Source organism: Gorilla gorilla, chromosome 13 (genome assembly GCF_029281585.2).
Source record: "Gorilla gorilla gorilla isolate KB3781 chromosome 13, NHGRI_mGorGor1-v2.1_pri, whole genome shotgun sequence".
NCBI classification, from domain to species: domain Eukaryota; kingdom Metazoa; phylum Chordata; class Mammalia; order Primates; family Hominidae; genus Gorilla; species Gorilla gorilla.
Window position 1 is genome coordinate 59,527,309 of NC_073237.2, and position 20,025 is coordinate 59,547,333.

At 38.4% G+C, this 20,025-nt stretch overlaps 2 protein-coding genes and 1 pseudogene across 4 annotated transcripts in view; 2 read left to right on the forward strand and 1 right to left on the reverse strand.

Annotated features, from left to right (window-relative positions):
* INSL6 (insulin like 6) overlaps window positions 1–20,025 on the forward strand; it is a 197,100-nt gene that overhangs the window by 83,832 nt on the left and 93,243 nt on the right. The gene's annotated exons all lie outside the window — the stretch shown is intronic.
* JAK2 (Janus kinase 2) overlaps window positions 1–20,025 on the reverse strand; it is a 145,320-nt gene that overhangs the window by 24,830 nt on the left and 100,465 nt on the right. For all 3 annotated transcript variants that reach the window (XM_055350620.2, XM_004047770.5, XM_063696426.1), the window contains 3 exons: window positions 13,471–13,660; window positions 12,748–12,872; window positions 12,407–12,579 (listed from right to left, as the gene is read on the reverse strand). In XM_055350620.2, coding sequence (XP_055206595.2) covers window positions 12,407–12,579; window positions 12,748–12,872; window positions 13,471–13,660 — 488 coding nt within the window. The remainder of the gene's footprint in view (window positions 1–12,406; window positions 12,580–12,747; window positions 12,873–13,470; window positions 13,661–20,025) is intronic.
* LOC109028145 (all trans-polyprenyl-diphosphate synthase PDSS1-like) lies at window positions 17,155–18,355 on the forward strand (annotated as a pseudogene).

Consider the following 20,025-nt stretch of genomic DNA (forward strand, 5'->3'; position numbering starts at 1 on the left):
TTTTACCATTATGTAATGGCCTTCTTTGTCTCTTTTGATCTTTGTTGGCTTAAAGTCTTTTTTTTCAGAGACCGGGATTGCAACCCCTGTTTTTTTTTTTTTTTTTTTTTTTTTTTTGCTTTCCATTTGCTTGGTAGATCTTCCTCCATCCCTTTATTTTGAGCCCATGTGTTTCTCTGCACATGAGATTGGTCTCCTGAATACAGCACAGTGATGGGTCTTCAATCTTTATCCAATTTGCCAGTTTGTGTCTTTTAATTGAGGCATTCATCCCATTTACATTTAAGGTTAATATTGTTATGTGTGAATTTGAACCTGTTATTATGATGTTAGCTGGTTATTTTGCCCGTTAGTTGATGCTGTTTCTTCCTATCATCGATGGTCTTTACAATTTGGTATGTTTTTGCAGTGACTGCTACTGGTTGTTCCTTTCCATGTTTAGTGCTTCCTTCAGGAGATCTTGTAAGGCAGGCCTGGTAATGACAAAATATCTCAGCATTTGCTTGTCTGTAAAGGATTTTATTTCTCCTTCACTTATGAAGCTTAGTGTGGCTGGATATGAAATTCTGGGTTGAAAAGTCTTTTTCTCTAAGAATGTTGAATATTGGCCTCCACTCTCTTCTGGCTTGTAGAGTTTCTGCTGGGAGATCCGCTGTTAGTCTGATGGGCTTCCCTTTGTGGGCAACCCGACATTTCTCTCTGGCTGCCCTTAACATTTTTTTCCTTCATTTCAACCTTGGTGAATATGACAATTGCGTGTCTTGGGGTTGCTCTTCTTGAGGAGTATCTTTGTGGTGTTCTCTGTATTTCCTGAATTTGAATGTTGGCCTGCCTTGGTAGGTCGGGGAAGTTCTCCTGGATAATATCCTGAAGAGTGTTTTCCAGCTTGGTTCCATTCTCCCCGTCACTTTCAGGTACACCAATCAAATGTAGATTTGGTCTTTTCACATAGTCCTGTATTTCTTGTAGGCTTTGTCTTGTTGCTTTTTACTCTTTTTTCTCTAAACTTCTCCTCTCGCTTTATTTCATTAATTTGATCTTCAATCACTGATACCCTTTCTTCCACTTGATCAAGTCAGCTAGTGAAGCTTGTGCATGCGTCATGTAGTTCTCATGCCATGGTTTTCAGCTCCATCAGGTCATTTAAGGTCTTCTCTACACTGTTTATTGTAGTTAGCCATTCGTCTAATCTTTTTTTCAAGGTTTTTAGCTTCCTTGCGATGGGTTTGAACATCCTCCTTTAGCTTGGAGAAGTTTGTTATTATCAACCTTCTGAAGCCTACTTCTGTCAGCTCATCAAAGTCATTCTCCATCCAGCTGGCAAGCAGCTGCAATCCTTTGGAGGAGAAGAGGCCCTCTGGTTTTTAGAATTTTCAGCTTTTCTGCTCTGGTTTCTCCCCATCTTTGTGGTTTTATCTACTTTTGGTCTTTGGTGCTGGTAACCTACAGATGGGGTTTTGGTGTGGATGCCCTTTTTGTTGATGTTGATGCTATTCCTTTCTGTTTGTTAGTTTTCTTTCTAACCGTCAGGTCCCTCAGCTGCAGGTCTGTTGGAGTTTGCTGGAGGTGCACTCCAGACCCTGTTTGCCTTGGTATCAGCAGTGGAGGCTGCAGAACAGCAAATATTGCAGAACAGCCAATGTTGCTGCCTGATCCTTCCTCTGGAAGCTTCGTCCCAGACAGGCACCCACCTGTATGAGGTGTCAGTTGGCCTCTACTGGGAGGTGTCTCCCACTTAGGCTACAGAAGCATCAGGGATCCACCTGAGGCAGTCTGTCCATTCTCAGAGCTCAAACACCATGCTGGTAGAAACACTGCTCGCTTCAGAGCTGTCAGACAGGGACGTTTAAGTCTGCAGAAGTTTCTGCTGCCTTTTCAGCTATGCCTTGCCCCCAGAGGTGTGGTCTACAAAGGCAGCAGGCCTTGCAGAGCTGTGGTGGGCTCCACCCAGTTCGAGCTTCCCTGGCCACTTTGTTTACCTACTCAAGCCTCAGCAATGGCGGACGCCCCTCCCCCTGCCAGGCTGCTGCCTCATGGGTGGATCTCAGGCTGCTGTGCTAGCAGTGAGCAAGGCTCCGTGGGCGTGGGACCTGCCAAGCCAGACATGGGATATAATCTCCTGGTGTACCATTTGGTAAGACTGTTGGAAAAGCACAGTATTTGGGCAAAAGTGTCCTGATTTTCCAGGTACAGTCTGTCATGGCTTCCCTTGGCTAGGAAAGGGAAATCCCCCGACCCCTTGTGCTTCCTGGGTGAGGTGATGCCCCGCCCTGCTTCAACTTGCCCTCTGTGGGCTGCACCCCCTGTCCAACCAGTCCCGATGAGATGAACCAGGTACCTCAGTTGGAAATGCGGAAATCACCATCTTCTGCGTCAATCATGCTGGGAGCTGCAGACTGGAGCTCTTCCTATTCAGACATCTTGTAAAGTGATACTTTAATTGGCGGAGGAAGCAGATAGTTAGAAATGTTGATCCAATAATAACATGAAATCCATGAAAGCCTGTGGCTGTAAAGAATGTTGAGCCATAGATCCCATCAGAGATAGTAAAAGGGGCCTCGAAGTACTGAGATTTGTAGGAGGGTGAAGTAAATACCTAAGGTAATCGTGATGGATAGTGCTAGAATTATTTGCTTTCGATTTCCTTCTATCAGGCTGTGATGAGCCGAAGTAACTGAAACTCCTGATGCAAATAATACAGATGTATTCAGGAAGGTACTTCTAAGCGTTTGAGGGGAAAAATGCCTGTTGGGGGGTCAGTGTCCTCCTAATTCTGGCATTGGGGCTAGACTAGAGTGATAGAATGCCCAGAAGAAACCAGCAAAGAAGAATACTTCTGAGATAATAAATAGAATTATTCCATATTGGAGGCCTTTTTGGACAACTGTTGTATGGTGGCCTTGAAATTTACTTTCTCGGATAATATCACATCATCATTGGTATACATTTAGTGTGTTGATTAATAGGCCTAGGGTTAAAAGAGTAGTAGAATTAAAGTGAAATCACATGGCCAGGCCAGATGTTATTAGTAGAGCTGAGAGAGCTTCTGTTAGTGGTCAGGGGCTGGGTTTGACTATATGGCAAGCATGTGTTTGGTGGGTCATTATGTGTTGTCATATAGATAAAGGCTTACTAGCTGTGTGAAGACATAAGCCTGAATAAGGTCTATGGCGAATTTGAGAATAGTCAGTAGGATTAGAATAATAAAAGCAACTGAAGCTGTGGGAAAACTAATAGCTGATAGTACTAGTGTGGCTCCTGCAATTAAATGTATTAGTAGATAACTGACTATAATGTTGGCTGTTAATTGCACAGCTAATGCTATTGGTTGAATAAATAGGCTAATGGTTTCAATGATTACTAGTATAGGGATAAGTGGCATAGGTGTGCCTTGTGGTAAAAAGCCAGCCAAGGAGGTTTTCGTTTTAAAGCAGAAGACTGTAATTACTGTGCCTGCTCACAGGGGGATTGCTATACCCAGGTTTATTGATAATTGGATAGTTGGTGTAAATGAATGGGGTAGAAGCCCAAGGAGGTTCGTTGAGGCAGTGAAGATAATTAGGGATATTATTATAAGGGATCAGGTTTGTCCTTTAATGTTATGGGTAATTATTATCTGTTTTAGCGCAGGTTGGATTAATCATCGTTGAATAGAAAATAAGTGGTTACTAATTTGATGACTAGAGGTTGGAAACAGAATGATTAATACTACTGCGGGTAGGCCTAGAATTGTAGGGGTAGCAAAAGAGATGTGAATAGATTTCGTTCATTTTAATTCTCAGGAAGCCTTGTGTTTTTGTGTTTTGATTATTTTTGGTGTAGGGATAATATAAATGAAATTTAATAATTTTAACTGAATAATGGAGAATAAAGTTATGATTATTGACAGGATAATAATGGATCATGTGGAAGTATCTAGTTGAGGCATTCACTGCAGAGAGGTGTAGACTCCCTCAATCTTTAACTTAAAAGGTAAATGCTGAATAGCTTTACAGTGATATTTTAGTGTAGATGTGGATCAGGTTTTGAAATATTTTAAGAGGATTAGTTCTAGGACAATAGGTATAAAACTGGTTAGATTCACAAATTTCTGAGAACTGTCCATAGTAAAGAAAGACCTGGTCACGCAGTGGTTCAGGTAGTTTGATTTAAGCATCTGGGGATTGCATCTGTTTTGAGGCCTAATAAGGGGATAGTTCATGAGTGCAGGATGTCTTCAGATGAGATTAATGTATGGATGGGTATTTCTGTTGGGAGAATTGTTCGGTTATCAACTTCAAGGAGTCGAAGTTCTCCTGGTTTTAAGTCTGGTGTTGGGGTTATATAAGAATTGAAGCTTAAGCTGGGCGCAGTGGCTCACACGCCTGTAATCCCAGCACTTTGGGAGGCTGAGGTGGGTGGAACACAAGGTCAGGAGATCAAGACCATCCTGGCTAACACGGTGAAACCCCGTCTCTACTAAAAATACAAAAAAATTACCCAGGCATGGTGGCAGTCGCCTGTAGTCCCAGCTACTCGGCAGGCTGAGGCAGGAGAATGGCGTGAACCCAGGAGGCAGAGCTTGCAGTGAGCTGAGATCGCACCACTGCACTGCAGCCTGGGCGACAGAGCGAGACTCTGTCTCAAAAAAAAAAGGAATTGAAGCTTAATTCTTCATAGTCTATATACTCATAGCTTCAATATCATTGATGACCAATTGCTTTGACGGTAAGGGAAGGATTATTAACTTCATCTGTTTTATACAGAATACGTAGGGATGAGAGGCCTTACAATTAAGATAATAGCAGGTAAGATAGTTCAAACAGTCTCAATGTCTTGGGCATCTGTGGTGCTAATATGAGTTAATTTTGTTGTGAGTATTACGGAAATAATGTATAGAACCAGGAACTAATTAGGAAAATAATTATAAGAACGTGGTCATGGAAAGTGAGCGGTTCTTCTATGATAGGGGATGTAGCGTCTTGAAGGCCTAATTGAACTGGATGAGCCATTAAGACATATAGGATTTAGCCTATAACTTAACTTTGACAAAGTTACGTAATGAATTTACTAATATCTTATCGAGAAAGTCACAGAGGTTTTTGATTGGCTTGAAACCAGTTTCTGGAGGTTAATTCCTTTCTTTTTCATTTAAGGGTTTAATGTAGGTTGGCTCTTCGAATGTGTGGTAAGGTGGTGAACAGCCATAAAGTCACTCTAAATTACTAGATGGTTGTTCAATTGTTATAGTTTTTCTTTTCGAAACAAAGGCTTCTCAGATTATAAAAATTGTTAGCATAACTGCTGTTAATGAGATAAATGAGCCTAAGGATGAGATAATATTTCATGCGGTGTATGCATTAGGATAATCGGAATAACGTTGCGGCATACCGGATAGGCCAAGGAAGTGCTGTGGGAAAAAGGTTAAATTAACACCTATGAATATAATGGTGAAGTGAATTTTAGCGTAGGTCTGATTAAGCATATAACCTGAGAATGGGGGAACCAGTGGTAAAGCCTCCTATGATGGCGAACACCACTCCTGTTGATAGGACGTAGTGGAAATGAGCTACAACATAGTATGTATCGTGTAAAATAATATCTAGTGATGAATTAGCTAGTACAATGCCAGTTAGACCTCCTACTGTGAAAAGGAAGATGAATCCTAGGGCTCAGAACATTGCGAGAGATCATTTGATGTTACCACCATGCAGTGTAGCTAATCAGCTAAAGACCTTGATGCCAGTAGGGATAGCAGTAATTATGGTAGCGGAGGTGAAGTATGCTCATGTGTCTGTGTCTATGTCTATTCCTACTGTAAATATATGGTGTGCTCATACAATAAACCCTAAGAAGCCAATAGATATTATGGCTCATACTATGCCCATATACCCAAATGGCTCCTTTTTTCCAGAGTAATACGTCACGATATGGGAGATCATCCCAAAGCCTGATAGAATAAGGATATAAACTTCAGGGTGACCAAAGAATCAGAATAAATGTTGATATAAGATAGGATCACCTCCACCAGCAGGGTCAAAAAGTAGTGTTGAGGTTACGGTCATTTAATAGTGTGGTAATGCCAGCAGCTAGGACTGAGAGAGTAATGAGGAATGGTTGGACGAAAAGGGGTGTTTGATATTGGGATATGGCTGGGGGCTTTATGTTAATAATTGTAGTAATAAAGTTAATGGCTCCTAAAATAGAATACCTGCCAAGTGAAGTGAGAAGATGGTAAGACCCACAAAGGATCCTGCATGTGTTAGGTTTTCAGCTAAAGGGGGATAAACTGTTCAGCCAGTTCCAGCACCGGCTTCTATTGAGGATGCAAGTAGGAGTAGGAAAGAGTGGGGGAGAAGTAAAAAGCTCATTATTTTATTTATCCGTGGAAATGCCATATCAGGGGCAGCAATTATCAGAGGGACTAGTTAGTTGCCGAAACCCCCAATTATAATTGATATGACCATAAAGAAGATTATGACAAATTCGTGGGCGGTAACAATAACATTATAGATCTGGTCATCTCCTAGCAGAGTTCCTGGTTGACCTAATTCTGCTCAAATTAGAAGGCTTAAGGAGGTACCCACTATCCCCACTCATGCGCCGAATAGCAGGTATAGTGTTCCGATAGCTTTGTGATTGGTTGAAAACAATCAACAATTGATGAACATAAGTGGAAAAAAGGGTAAAATGGCTGAGTAAGCATTGGACTGTAAATCTAAAGACAGAGGTCAAGACCTCTTTTTGCCAGCCCTGAGGTAATTTTTTATGTTGAATTGCAAATTCAAAGGAGCAGCTTCAATCCTGCCAGGACTTCTCCGGCCTACCACCCTCCCCCGACATGGAGGGAGAAGTAGATTGAAGCCAGTTGATTAGGGTATATAGCTATTAACTAAATTTTTGTGGGTTTGAATTCCACCAATCTAGCAAGGACTTAGCTTAATTAAAGTGGTTGATTTGCGTTCAACTGATGCAGAATCGAGTTTTGCAGTCCTTGGGTTTGTTACAGAAATTAAGTATAATTCACTTACTAAGGGTTTTGAAGGTCCCTGGTCTTATTTAACCTAAATTTCTAAGTTATAACTAGAATCAGTGGAGAGATGGGTAAGAGGAAGGTAGAAGAAATAAGTGGAGGGAGGAGTAATATGGGTTTTGTGTTTTTGAATTGTCATTTTATTTTCGTATTATTGGATGTGGGGAATATTGTCATTGAGATGGAGTAAATTAGGCATATATAAAACTACAGGTTGAGTAGTGTTATGATAGCCATAATGGTTGGGGTAATAAGACTATTGTTTTTTGAAAATTCTTGAATGATGACTCATTCAGGCAGAAATCCTGTTAATGGAGGTAAACCTCCTAGGGATAGTAGAATTAGTGAAACTATAGGTGTTAATCATGTTAATTTGTTTCAAGTGTGAGACAGTGACAGGGTTGTAGTGCTTATACTTAGGCTAAGTGCTAGAAATGTGGTAGTTGTTAAAATAAGGTAAATAATCAGATTTATAATGGTAATGTTTGGATTATAAGTTAGTACTGCGATCATTCAACCTATATGAGTAATTGAGGAATAGGTTAAGATTTTGCAGAATTGTGTTTGATTAAGTCCTCCTCAACCACTTACGTTAATGGATAGGATTGTAATAGATAGGAGACTGGTCGTGTTTATTGATGGGAAAATTTGAAATATAATCGAGATAGGGGCTAGTTTTTGTCATGTGAGGAGAAGTATGCCAGACATTAGAGAAGTTCCTTGGGTTACTTCTGGGACTCGGAAGTGAAAGGGGGCTATTCCTAGTTTTATTACTAGGGCTGTTATTATTAAGGATGAAAATTGATTAGTAGTGTTTATTATTGTCCATTGCCCGGAGGACGGGTTGTTGAAAAGGATACCCATCATGAGAATTATAGATGCAGTTGCTTGTGTAAGAAAATATTTGGTGGCTGCTTCTGTAGAGTGGAGATTTATTTTTTTAATCAAGATGGGGGTAAGAACTACTATATTTATTCCTAGGCCTGTTCAGATAAGAAATCAGTGTGAGCCTAGCATTGTGACGAGGGTTCCTGTGAAAATAGTAAGACAGATAATAAGTTGAGCTAATGGATTAATTAGTACGGGAAGGGTATAACCAACATTTTCAGGAGTATGGGCCCAATAGCTTATTTAGCTGAACTTACTTTAGGTTATGGTTTAATAGGTAGCATGGAGAATTTTGGAGTCTCAGGGATAGGTTCAATTCCTATAGTTCCAGAAATAAGAGGATTTTAACCTCTCTTGTTTACTCTATCAAAGTAATTCTTTTGTCAGACATATTTCCTATGTTTGGGGTGGAATGCTGGAAATTAATTAGGAAAGGCATTGAGATATATGCAGAATGCTAATGTAAGTGGTAGGAAATTTTTTCATAAAAGGTATATGAGTTGGTTGTAGCGGAATTGGAGGTATGCTGTTCGGATTCATAAAAACAGGGTGGTTAAAAGGAGGGTCTTGGTAATAAAATTTATGGTACAGAGTTCTGGTGAATACATAGTGTGTAGTACTCCTAGAAAAATAGTAGTAGGGCATTTATACAATAATATTCATATATTCTGCTATAAAGAAGAGGGCAAATGAACTTGCAGCATATTCGACATTGAAGCCTGAAACTAGTTCTGATTCTCTTTCTGTTAAGTCAAAAGGGGCTCGGTTAGTTTTTGCTAGTGTGGAAATAAATCATAATATGGCTAAGGGTCATGATGGTAGGAGTGGTCAGAGTAATTCTGGCATTGTGATGCATGCATATAAGTTGAGCCACTTAGTAGTAGTAGTGACAGCAGGATAATGGCTAGGGTGACTTCATATGAAATTGTCTGGGCCACAGCTCGTAGTGTGCCGATTAGTACATAATTTGAATTGGATGCTTATCCTGATCATAGAATGGAATAGACTGCTAGGCTTGATGTGGCTAGAATAAATAAGAGGCCTATATTAAAATTAATTAGGGGATGGGGTATAGGAAGGGGAGACCAGAAGAGGAGGGTGATAGAAAGGGCCAGGGTTGGGGGCAATGATATAAAGGGTAACAGTAGACGTTGAGGGTCATAAGGGTTCTTTGGTGAAAAGTTTTATTGGGTCAGCAAATGGTTGAAGCAGTCCACAGGGGCCTACGGTATTAGGTCCTTTGCATAACTGTTAAGTGTGAGGAATGCTATAGCAATTAGAGTGGGAATAATAAGTAGGAAAAGGTTAATTATAGGCATATTGTTAAGAAGGGGAGTTGAACCTTTGATTGTAAAGTTTTACGTTTTATGCTATTGCCAGGCTCTGCCATCTTAAGAAACCCTGTTCTTGGGTGTGTGGTGATTTCCTAGATTGAGATCGCATTATTTATGGGGGGAGGGCACTTTATGAAGTGGGCCGTATTTCTCTTGTCCTTTCGTACTAGGAGAAATGTTAAACAGACAGAAACCAACCTGGATTACTCCGGTCTGAAATCAGATCACATAGGACTTTAATCGTTGAATAAATGAACCCTTAATAGCGGCTACACCATTAGGATGTCCTGATCCAACATCGAGGTCGTAAACCCTATTATTGATATGATAGAATAGGATTGCACTGTTATCCCTAGGGTAACTTGTTCTGTTGATCAAATTATTGGGTCAATGTGTATTAACTCGCTTAGACTACTGTGGTCTTAGTTTAGGTTGTTCGGAGGTTGAATATGCTATGAGGTCACCCCAACCAAAATTTTTAATGCAGAGATAGTAAGTTAAGGCCTATAGGCTTTTTGAGTTTTTATTTGCATTAATGAATTAAAGTGCTATGGGGTCTTCTCATCTTATTTGCTTATAAGCGCCTCTTCACCAATAGGTCAGATTCTACTGATTAAAAGTAAGAGACAGCTGAACCCTCATGTGGCCATTCTTCTAAGTCCCTATTTAGGGAACAAGTGATTATGTTGCCTTTGCAAGGTCAGGATATGGCGGTCGTTGAACATATGTCACTGGGCAGGCAGTGCCTCTAATACTGGTAATGCTAGAGGTGATGTTTTTGGTAAACAGGTGGGGTAAGATTTGCCGAGTTCCTTTTACTTTTTGTAATATTTCCTTAGAGCATGCCTGTGTTGGATTAACAGTATAAATAATAGAACAGTATAAATAATAGGGTGCTTATTGTAAAATATCTGGCTGTTAACTGTCAGTCAGTGGGTTATTCCAGTCTTATGTAAGCTTATGCGGTGGAGAATATTTTCATGTTATTTATATTAACATTATTGCTTCTATTACATAATAGATTAGACCAATGTAATGTTAGGAGTTCAGTAGAGTGATTAGAATTTAAGATACTTGGATGTTGAGCTTGAACGCTTTCTTAATTGTTGGCTGCTTTTGGGCCAACTATGGCAATATTATTTGGTACTCTCTGTAGGAAGGTTGGTTCCTAGGGTCTAAAGAGCTGTCCCTCTTTAGATTAACAGTTAAACTTACAGGGAGATTAAGTAATTCTGTGGGTAAGTTTAAAGCTGAACTAAGATTCTATCTTGGACAACCAGCTATCACCAGGCTTGATAGGCTTATCACCACTACTCATGAATCTTCCCACTATTTTGCCACGTAGGTGAGTACGCTCTTTCAGCCATTCTTGCATAGCTCGTTTGGTTTCGGGGGACTTGGCTATCTCTGTGTTAAGTTATTTCTACTTAATACATCATGCAGAAGGTATAAGGGCTTGTCTTTGCTCAGTTCTTTCATCTTTCCCTTACGGTACTGTATCTGTTGTGCCAAGATAAGAATTTCTATTGCCTATTCTTTTGTCTAAGGTAAATGGTTTGATTACGATGGTTTAATAGTATTTTTAGTGAGGTTTGGGGCTAGGGTTGGCTCAAAGTGATCAGGTTGTGATGAAATCTTCCGGGTGTAAGCTGGATGCTTTGGGTTAAGCGACACTTTGTTTGTCCAAGAGCACTTTCCAGTACACTTACCATATTACTACTTATCTCCTCTATTCATGTATAGAGAATTTAAATAATATTTCTAGAATGATATTTGAGGAGGGTGACAGGCAGTGTGTGCATGCTTCGTGGCCTTATTCAACCTCAACCAAGCACTCTACTCTTGGTTTACTGCTAAATCCTCCTTGAGCCCTTAGATTTCATAAAGGTTGTCGTGAGATTTTTCTGGGGTAGAAAATGTAGGCCATTTCTTGCCACCTCATGAGCTACACGTTGACCTAACGTTTTTATGTATTTACTTGTGCTTACTTTATAACCTTAGGTGCTCTAACAGGACAACCTTGTTTTACAACTCTGATTGTTATTAATGATAATCCTCTCCTAATTAACTCAGTTCAGCACCTAGCAATCGGCAGTATCTTCGCCGGATTCCTCATCACTAACAGTATTATCCCTACTTCATCCCCCCAAACAACTATACCACTCCACCTAAAGCTCATAGCCCTAGGTGTAACCACCCTAGGTCTCTTACTAGCAATAGAGCTTAATTTCATAACTAACAACCTTAAAGTACCCATTATAGACATTTAACTTCTCCAGTATACTAGGTTTTTATTCAGCTACAATTCACCATTCAGCCCCCCCACTTAAGCCTATTCATAAGCCAAAATCTAGCTTCACTTCTGCTAGACCCAGTTTGACTAGAAAAGTCTATACCAAAAACCATTTCACGAACCCAAACTTCAGCCTACATTACTGTATCTGACCAAAAAGGCCTAAACTCTACTATTAATTATCTAATCTATTACCCTGAGTAATTTCAGTTGAGACAAAAATACTAACAATGATCAACCACCAACCAACACCCATAACTATACAAGGCAGCTGCATCTACAAAATCCTCACGAATCAACCCCTCCCCCTCAAAAATTAATCAACTCCCTATGCTATTAAAATCAACAGTGATCACCACCCCATCATATTCAACTATTCACCAAACCAATATCAACTCTATTAATAATCCTAATAATAAGGCCCCTCAAATATCAGTAATTGGCCCTCATGTTTCAGGATACTCCTCAATAGCTATCACTGGAGTATAACCAAAAATAACCATTATACCACCCAAGTAAATAAAAAAGACTATTAACCCCATGAAAGCCCCACCAAAATTCAACACAATACCACAACCCACAGCACCACTAATAATTACCCCTGAGCCTCAATAAATAGGAGACAGTTTTGAAGAAAAACCTACAATCCCTATAAATAAGAAAACACTTAATAGAAATAAAGCATATGCCATTTTCCCACGTGGACTATAACCATGACTATAAGACCTAAAAAAAAAAAAAAAAAGTTAAATGTAAGACTTAAAAGACTTAAATGTTCACTGTTACGGTAAATATAGAAATGGCAAACTATTAAATAACAACAATAAAGTTTGAAGTCTGTGCTCTAAAATTTCATTTATCATACTGAAATATACTCACCAGAATATGGGACTTTCACCAGGTTCTTTTACTTTATAGTATTCTTTGTCTTGTGGCAAGACTTTGGTTAACCCAAAATCTCCAATTTTAACTCTGTTCTCATTCTCCACCAATATATTTCTCGTTGCCAGATCCCTGTGGATATACCTTTTTGTACCAAGATACTCCATACCCTATGGATAAAACATTTTTCTTTCAGCTAGTTTTATAAATGTAAACAATTTAAATGGTCTTAACCCTATATATTCCCTTTATTATTTTTGAAAACATCTAGATGATTTCCTAACGTCTGCTTCAACACGATTGCTTCATCTACAGCAAATAATCAGTATATTCGTTACCTTGCATATCTGAGATGTGTACTGCAGAAGTTTTATGTGATCTATCCGTTCTTTATGTTTTTGAAGATAGTCTCGTAAACTTCCATATGGTAAATATTCCATAATTAATTTTAGATTACGCCGACCTTTTAACATAAAGGTGGAAATAATGTTTTACTCTGCCATATTATACTGATTAAATATTAGAAAACTATCATACATAAATGACTTAAACATATATAAAATCTAAGATGACAAAACTTTATTATACATTAAAGGTGATATAGTTGTTAAGAACATAGTCTTTTTGAATCAAAAACTTTTGAATAAATAAAAAAAAGTTTTGAATAAAAGCTTTGAAACTATTTGCGTTTCAGTTTTCTATAACTCTTTAGGCAAACCAAAATAAACTGATGAGAAAACTTCTTTCTCCTCATTTATATCGAACAAAAAACATTGAATTCAAAAATATTTTTATAGAAAATGTAAACAAAAACAATTCCTTTAAAAATGATACTTTCTTGGTAAGCTTAAGCAAGAGGTGAAAAGAATGTTTAACCAACTAGCCAAATACTTCCTATAGTTATAGTCTATGATCACCAAACACAATCTCTAGTCATTATAGGATGCCTCTCCCTCTGGGCATTGGCATAAGTCCAGATCGTTAAGACACTGTACGTTTATATTACACAGGATGCCAAAGACATACCTTGAATTTAAAATAGGTTTCAATGGGCAGCTTACCAGCACTGTAGCACACTCCCTTGTACTTTACAATGTTGTCATGCTGTAGGGATTTCAGGATTTCAATTTCCCTTTCAAAGTCTCTTAGGTGCTCTTCAGTACTATGCTGAAGCTTTTTTACAGCGACCACCTCCCCAGTGTTGTCCTGTAGAGGGTCATACCGGCACATCTCCACACTCCCAAAATTACCCTAAATGACACATCACATTAGGATGGAAATACCAAGTTTTCAAGGCAAATTGCAAATAAATTATAATTATATAGAAAATTCTAGTAGCTGGAATTAGCAGACTGTCTTTTTTTTTTTTTTGAGACGAAGTCTCGCTCTGTCGCCCAGGTTAGAGTGCAGTGGCACGATCTCGGCTCACTGCAAGCTCCGCCCCCTGGGTTCACACCATTCTCCTGCCTCAGCCTCCCCAGTAGCTGGGAATACAGGCGCCCGCCAATACGCCCAGCTAATTTTTTGTATATTTAGTAGAGACAGGGTTTCGCTGTGTTAGCCAGGATTGTCTCGATCTCCTGACCTCGTGATCCACCCACCTCAGCCTCCCAAAGTGCTGGGATTACAGGCATGAGCCACCATGCCCAGCAGCAGACTATCTTTCAGCTTATATTAAGGAACTCTTAGAACAAGAAAAGGAAATACTATCTCAACAGGTGGATAGTAAACCTGTAAATTTAATTTCTTCAAAAGGAATTATAGGCTGAAATATAAATTACTTCAAAAAAGCATTTAAATAAATGATGAGCATTAATTATCAAGATAAGCCAAGGGACATGCTGAGGATTCCTAAACTTTTGTCACTAACTTCCAGGAAGAATTTTCCTTTTTTACAAAATACCTTTTGCTATCACTGTCAGTGATCTGGATGGAATGTGTCTGTTATGGGCTAAATGTCAGTGACCCCCTACCCAAAATTTATATAATGAAGCCTTAACCGCCAATATGACTGTATTTGGAGATAGGGCCTTGTGAGGAGGTGATAAAAGTTAAATTAGGTTATAAGGGTGGAACTCTAATGTGACAAGGCTAGTGCCCTTATAAGAGGAAGAGACATTAGAGCAATCTCTCTCTCCCATGTGAGGACACAGCAAGAAGACGGCCATCTGCAAGCCAAGAAGAAACTTCACTAGAAACCAATCCCTGCCAGAACTTTGATCGCAGACTTTCCAGGCCCTGGAATTGAGAGAAATAAATGTCTGATGTTTAAGCTACCCAGTCTATGGTATTTTGTTATAGCAGCCAAAGCAAATTAAGAAGTAAGAAACTTCTAGCCTATGGGACGACTCTACATTTTTTTTTTGAAGATGTCTTTAAAGAAATCCACTCTTTTTACCTAAAACTCATTAACTACATAGAATTGGTAAGTTGCTATAACATTTAAATAAATTATAGGTTTTTGATATTAATCAAATTAGTGTATTTTGGATATTATTGCATTCTTACAGGATAAAACAATGTAGTTCTTGAGTTATAAAATTCTAAGTGACTATATTTTCAGTTATATACTTGAAGTCAGTTTTTTAAAAAACCTAGACCATGTAGGCTCAAAGTTAAATCTCTTAATTACACAGTTTAGAAGGCCACACAATAAGGTGGATAGACCCAGGACTCTCAAGACCCAGGACTCTCAAGTCAGATTGGAACTAGAATATTGATCCACAACTTGCTCTCTCTGTGACCGTGGACAATTCAGAACTCCCTAAAATGAGGTTTTTCTTCCTTAAAGTGGAGAGTAATAAAATGTCTATCTCATGAGGCTGTTGTGAGAAATTATTCCAAAACACATTTTAGAAAACAAAAGTAGGAAATAAGTTTTATCTTCTTCCCCTCTACTTAACAATGTGTTCATAAAATTTATTTTCTAGTGCCACTATATATTCCTTGAAATTAATGATTTTTAATTATTGTATATTGTCACACGAATGCACTAATTTTTAACATTGGAAACATAAATGTACACTAAGAAAAATTTTTAAATACAGTCATGTCATTGCAATAATATTCTTATAAATAAATATTCGTGTACATCTCTATTAAGGATACTTAATTAGTGTTCAAAAGATAAGAACATTTCAAAGGGCCTTGATACACACTGCATTAGAAGCTGTCTGGCAGTGGTTACCATTTGATGTTCCAATAAGCAGTGGGAAAATGTATATTTTATCACATCCCTGCCAACAATGATCATTATACTTTTTCTAAATCCTTGTCACTTTGATAGGCAAAAATCAGTCTCACTTTTAACTCGGAATGCCTCTCTTTTTCTTATGGAAGAAGGAGATGAAGAAAAATACAGCGAAAAGAAAGATTTAAGATAGAAAACCAGAAGGGTTTGAGATAGGACCAGAAAAGAAATCAAGTAAGGGAGAGTAAAAGAACTACCAGTGATATGGTTTGGCAGTGTCCTCACCCAAATCTCATCTTGAATTGTAAACCCCATAATCCCCACATGTCATTGGAAGGACCTGGTGGGAGGCAACTGAATCATGGGGGTGGTTTCCTCCATGCTGTTCTCGTGATAGTGAGTTCTCATGAGATCTGATGGTTTTGTAAGCATCTGGCATTTCCCCTGCTGGCACTCATTCTCTCTCCTGCTGCCCTGTGAAGAGGTGCCTTCTGCCATGCCTGTAAGTTTCCTGAGGCCTCCCCAGCCATGGGTAACTGTCAGTCAGTTAAACCTCTTTCCTTTATAAATTACCCAGTCTCGGGTATGTCTTTATTAGCAGCGTGAGAACAGACTAATACAACCAGTAAGAGTCATAAGTGCCTAACCAATGTTGGAAACCAATTTTCAATGAAAACAATAAAGATTTATATCTGATTTTTTTCTTTTAGTGTTTGTTTGAGGGATGGGAGCACAATTTTAAAAATGCTAAGTTGTATTGTTCCCGTACTAGGAAATAATAGGGAAAGTGAAGCAGATAATCAAGGGAAGGGGGGGGGGGGGTGATATAATTGTGGATACCAGCGAAAGTAGCTTAAAAGATATGAACATTTAAAGGCGCTTGATACAAACTGCTCTATGAGAAACTCTCTAGAAAGGGTCACCAATTTACGTTCCAATAAGAGGAAAGTGTGAAAGACACTAGCAATACCAAAGATATCAAAAAGAAGGCATTTATGTTGAAAAAAGCCAAAGGCTATAAAGTTATAGTCAGAGAGGCAGATTTCAGGGTAGGAAATTTCCTAAGTAAGGTTATTACACGGGATTATAGAGTTCAAAATGAACTCATTTAACATAATCATAACTTTGGGGTAGAGAAGCCAAGGAATTTTTTTTTTAAGTATTGGAAGGGCATCCAAAATAATGGCAGGAGGTAAGGTGACGAGAAAACAATGAGTACTAAAAGTATTCAAGGAATGTGGACCAAGATGTTAGCTAATGATGGGAAGAGAGGAAAATAAAAATCATATTCAGAGAAGATTAAGAATGATGCTGATAATTTCAAAGTAGTCGCACTAAGATCCTGATCTCTGAATCCCATATCTGCACCATGGAGGAAAAGGGAATAAAGAGGATTTCAAAACAGCTAGGAGTGAAGTGAGAAGGTAAAGGATATAAAGAATATAAGAGGTTTCAGGCTCCAGGTCCTGGCAGGAGGATCGCGGGCCAGAGGCGGAGCCACCATCCTACCACGACTTTCAGACTCCGACCGTGGCCTCGCGCTGGTGGTGGGGGCGGCGCGGCTGTTGCTGGAGACCGGCGGCGTGGAGACCGCTCCCCGAGCCTTGCGGGGCCGCCGGGGCCGCGCGCGGCTGCCGATGCCCGCGCAGGCTCATAGGCAGAAGGGACTTGACTTGTCTCAGATACCCTATTTTAATCTTGTGAAGCATTTAACACCTGCCTGTCCAAATGTATATAGTATATCACAGTTTCATCACACAACCCCGTACAGCAAAACACACAGTGGTGAGAAATACACCGATCCTTTCAAACTCGGTTGGAGAGACTTGAAAGGTCTGTATGAGGGTATTAGAAAGGAACTGCTCATATCAACAACAGAACTTAAGGAAATGTCTGAGTACTACTTTGATGTAAAAGGAAAAGCCTTTCGATCAATTATTGTGGTACTAATGGCCCGAGCATGTAATATTCATCATAACTCCCGACATGTGCAAGCTAGCCAGCGCGCCACAGCCTTAATTGCAGAAATGATCCACATTGCTAGTCTTGTTCACGATGACGTTATTGATAATGCAAGTTCTCGAAAAGGAAAACACACAAGATCTGGGGTGAAAAGAAGGCTGTCCTTGCTGGAGATTTAATTCTTTCTGTAGTATCTATAGGTGGGGGCACAAACTGGAAATACAGCTGTTATATCTATTTTAACCCGAGTTATTGAAGATTTGGTGTGTGGTGAATTTCTTCAGCTCGGGTCAAAAGAAAATCAGCATGAAAGATTTGCACAATACCTTGAAAAGACCTTCAAGAATACTGCGAGCCTGATAGCCAACAGTTGTAAAGCAGTCTCTGTTCTAGGATGCCCCGACCCAGTGGTGCATGAGATCACCTATCAGTACGGAAAAAATGTAGGAATAGCTTTTCAGCTAATAGATGATGTATTCGACTTCACCTCATGTTCTAACATAGACAAACCAACATCAGCTGATGTGAATCTCAGGTTAGCCACTGGTCCTGCCCTGTTTGCCTGTCAGCAGTTCCCAGAAATGAATGCTATGATCATGAGATGGTTCAGTTTGCCGGGAAATGTAGACAGAGCTCCACAGTATGTATTACAGAGTGATGGTGTGCAACAAACAACCTACCTTGCCCAGCAATACTGCCAAGAAGCAATAAGAGAGAGCAGTAAACTTCGACCATCCCCAGAAAGAGACGCCCTCATTCAACTTTCAGAAATTGTACTCACAAGACATAAATGACAACTCTTTCTGTTCTTTCTGGCAGCTATCTCAGACTGTGCCTAAGAATTTTGTGGAATACACTTTGTTTGCTTCATGTGCAGATAACCAAAAATCATTTTAAAAGATATCAAACTTATTGATGGGCAATTTGTTTTATTGCAAAAGTTTTTTCAGAAAACTTTTTAAATGTAATTAAACCATCTGAATCTGTCATTCTAGTCCTATAAATTCTAATTGAGGTGTCTTGATGGTTATATGTGGTACTGTTTACACTGTTAATATCCACATGTAAGGCTATTACACAAATAATCCATGTTAAAATTAATTTAAAAAAGAATATAAGTATATGTGGGCATGAGGATAAAGGAAGAAAGCAAAAAACACTCTAGATTTCAAGTAGCAAAAGAAAAGATTTCACAATAGTTTCTTGGCTCCTTTTACAACAGTATGAAAATATTTTTTAAAAAATAAAACAATATACCATTATTTCTCTTGGCTTAAAACATATGAAAATAATTTTAAATATATATCCCTCTTTGGAATATTTTCACCATACCACTAATTGAAAAGGATAACAAAGGGATACAGTAGCTAATTTTTATAAAATGGAAAGGTGACATGCAATCATTTTTGTAGGAATGGCATTTTGATTGTTTCAATAAGGCAGTACAAATATCTAGACAAACCACTGAACACATCAATTACTTCAAACAAACAAAGATGAAAGTAAAATTATGGTGTTAAATACAGATAGGAAATACCCACATTAAAATATCTATGACTGACTAATGATTACACCATTTTCCTTTCATTTCCTACAAACTAAATTACTAAGAAATATATTTCATTGTACATGTATTTTGAAAACGCCCTCCTTAGAGTCTCTTCAATTTACTTATGTTTAAAAGAATTTTAAGCTCACGGAACTATGGAAAACACTAAAAATGTTAAAAAGCAAAAGAAAATTAACTCAAAATTACAATAAAGGGGAATGTTGTAAATAAATTATGGTATATTCACTTAAAATTATGTCTCAAAAGAATATTAATAATGGGAAAATCTTGATATATGAAAAATAGCAAGATATAGAATTGTATATATAGAATGGTTTCACTATTGAAAGAAATTGTGTAGTTGTGCAGAGACTACAACAAATGGAACGTATCTTCATTGTAATATTTTCCAATTTCTCTATAAGCAGTATATCACTTTCATAACTAGAAAAAATTACTTGAAAAGATAACTTTGTAATTTAGTCTGCTGTTTCCCTTTTGTTAATCTAAATTAGTGATCTTTTGATGTATTCTTTGTTATGTCTACTTCTTAAATACCAGTATATATTCCATTGTTTTGACAATATATGACAAAATTGTGTGCCTAGTAATCTATTGGGATCTAAAGGAACTTTTTTTAAGTCAAGGAAAAAAAAGGCAAGCAAACAAAAACCAAGATCTAGTAAACAACAGAAGACTGTGGTTAAGTTGTATAAAAGAAACAATAAATGCTATAAGTTCCCAGAAAAGAGGAAAATCAATGACATCTGGAGATATTTCAGGAAAATATGAATTTAGGAATAGCTGATAATAACAGACAACACTAACATGGTACTTACTAGTGAGAACCTTATCCTAGCAAGCTTATGCGAGAAAGAGCTTACCACTATGGTTGGACCTACTAAGAACTGAGCA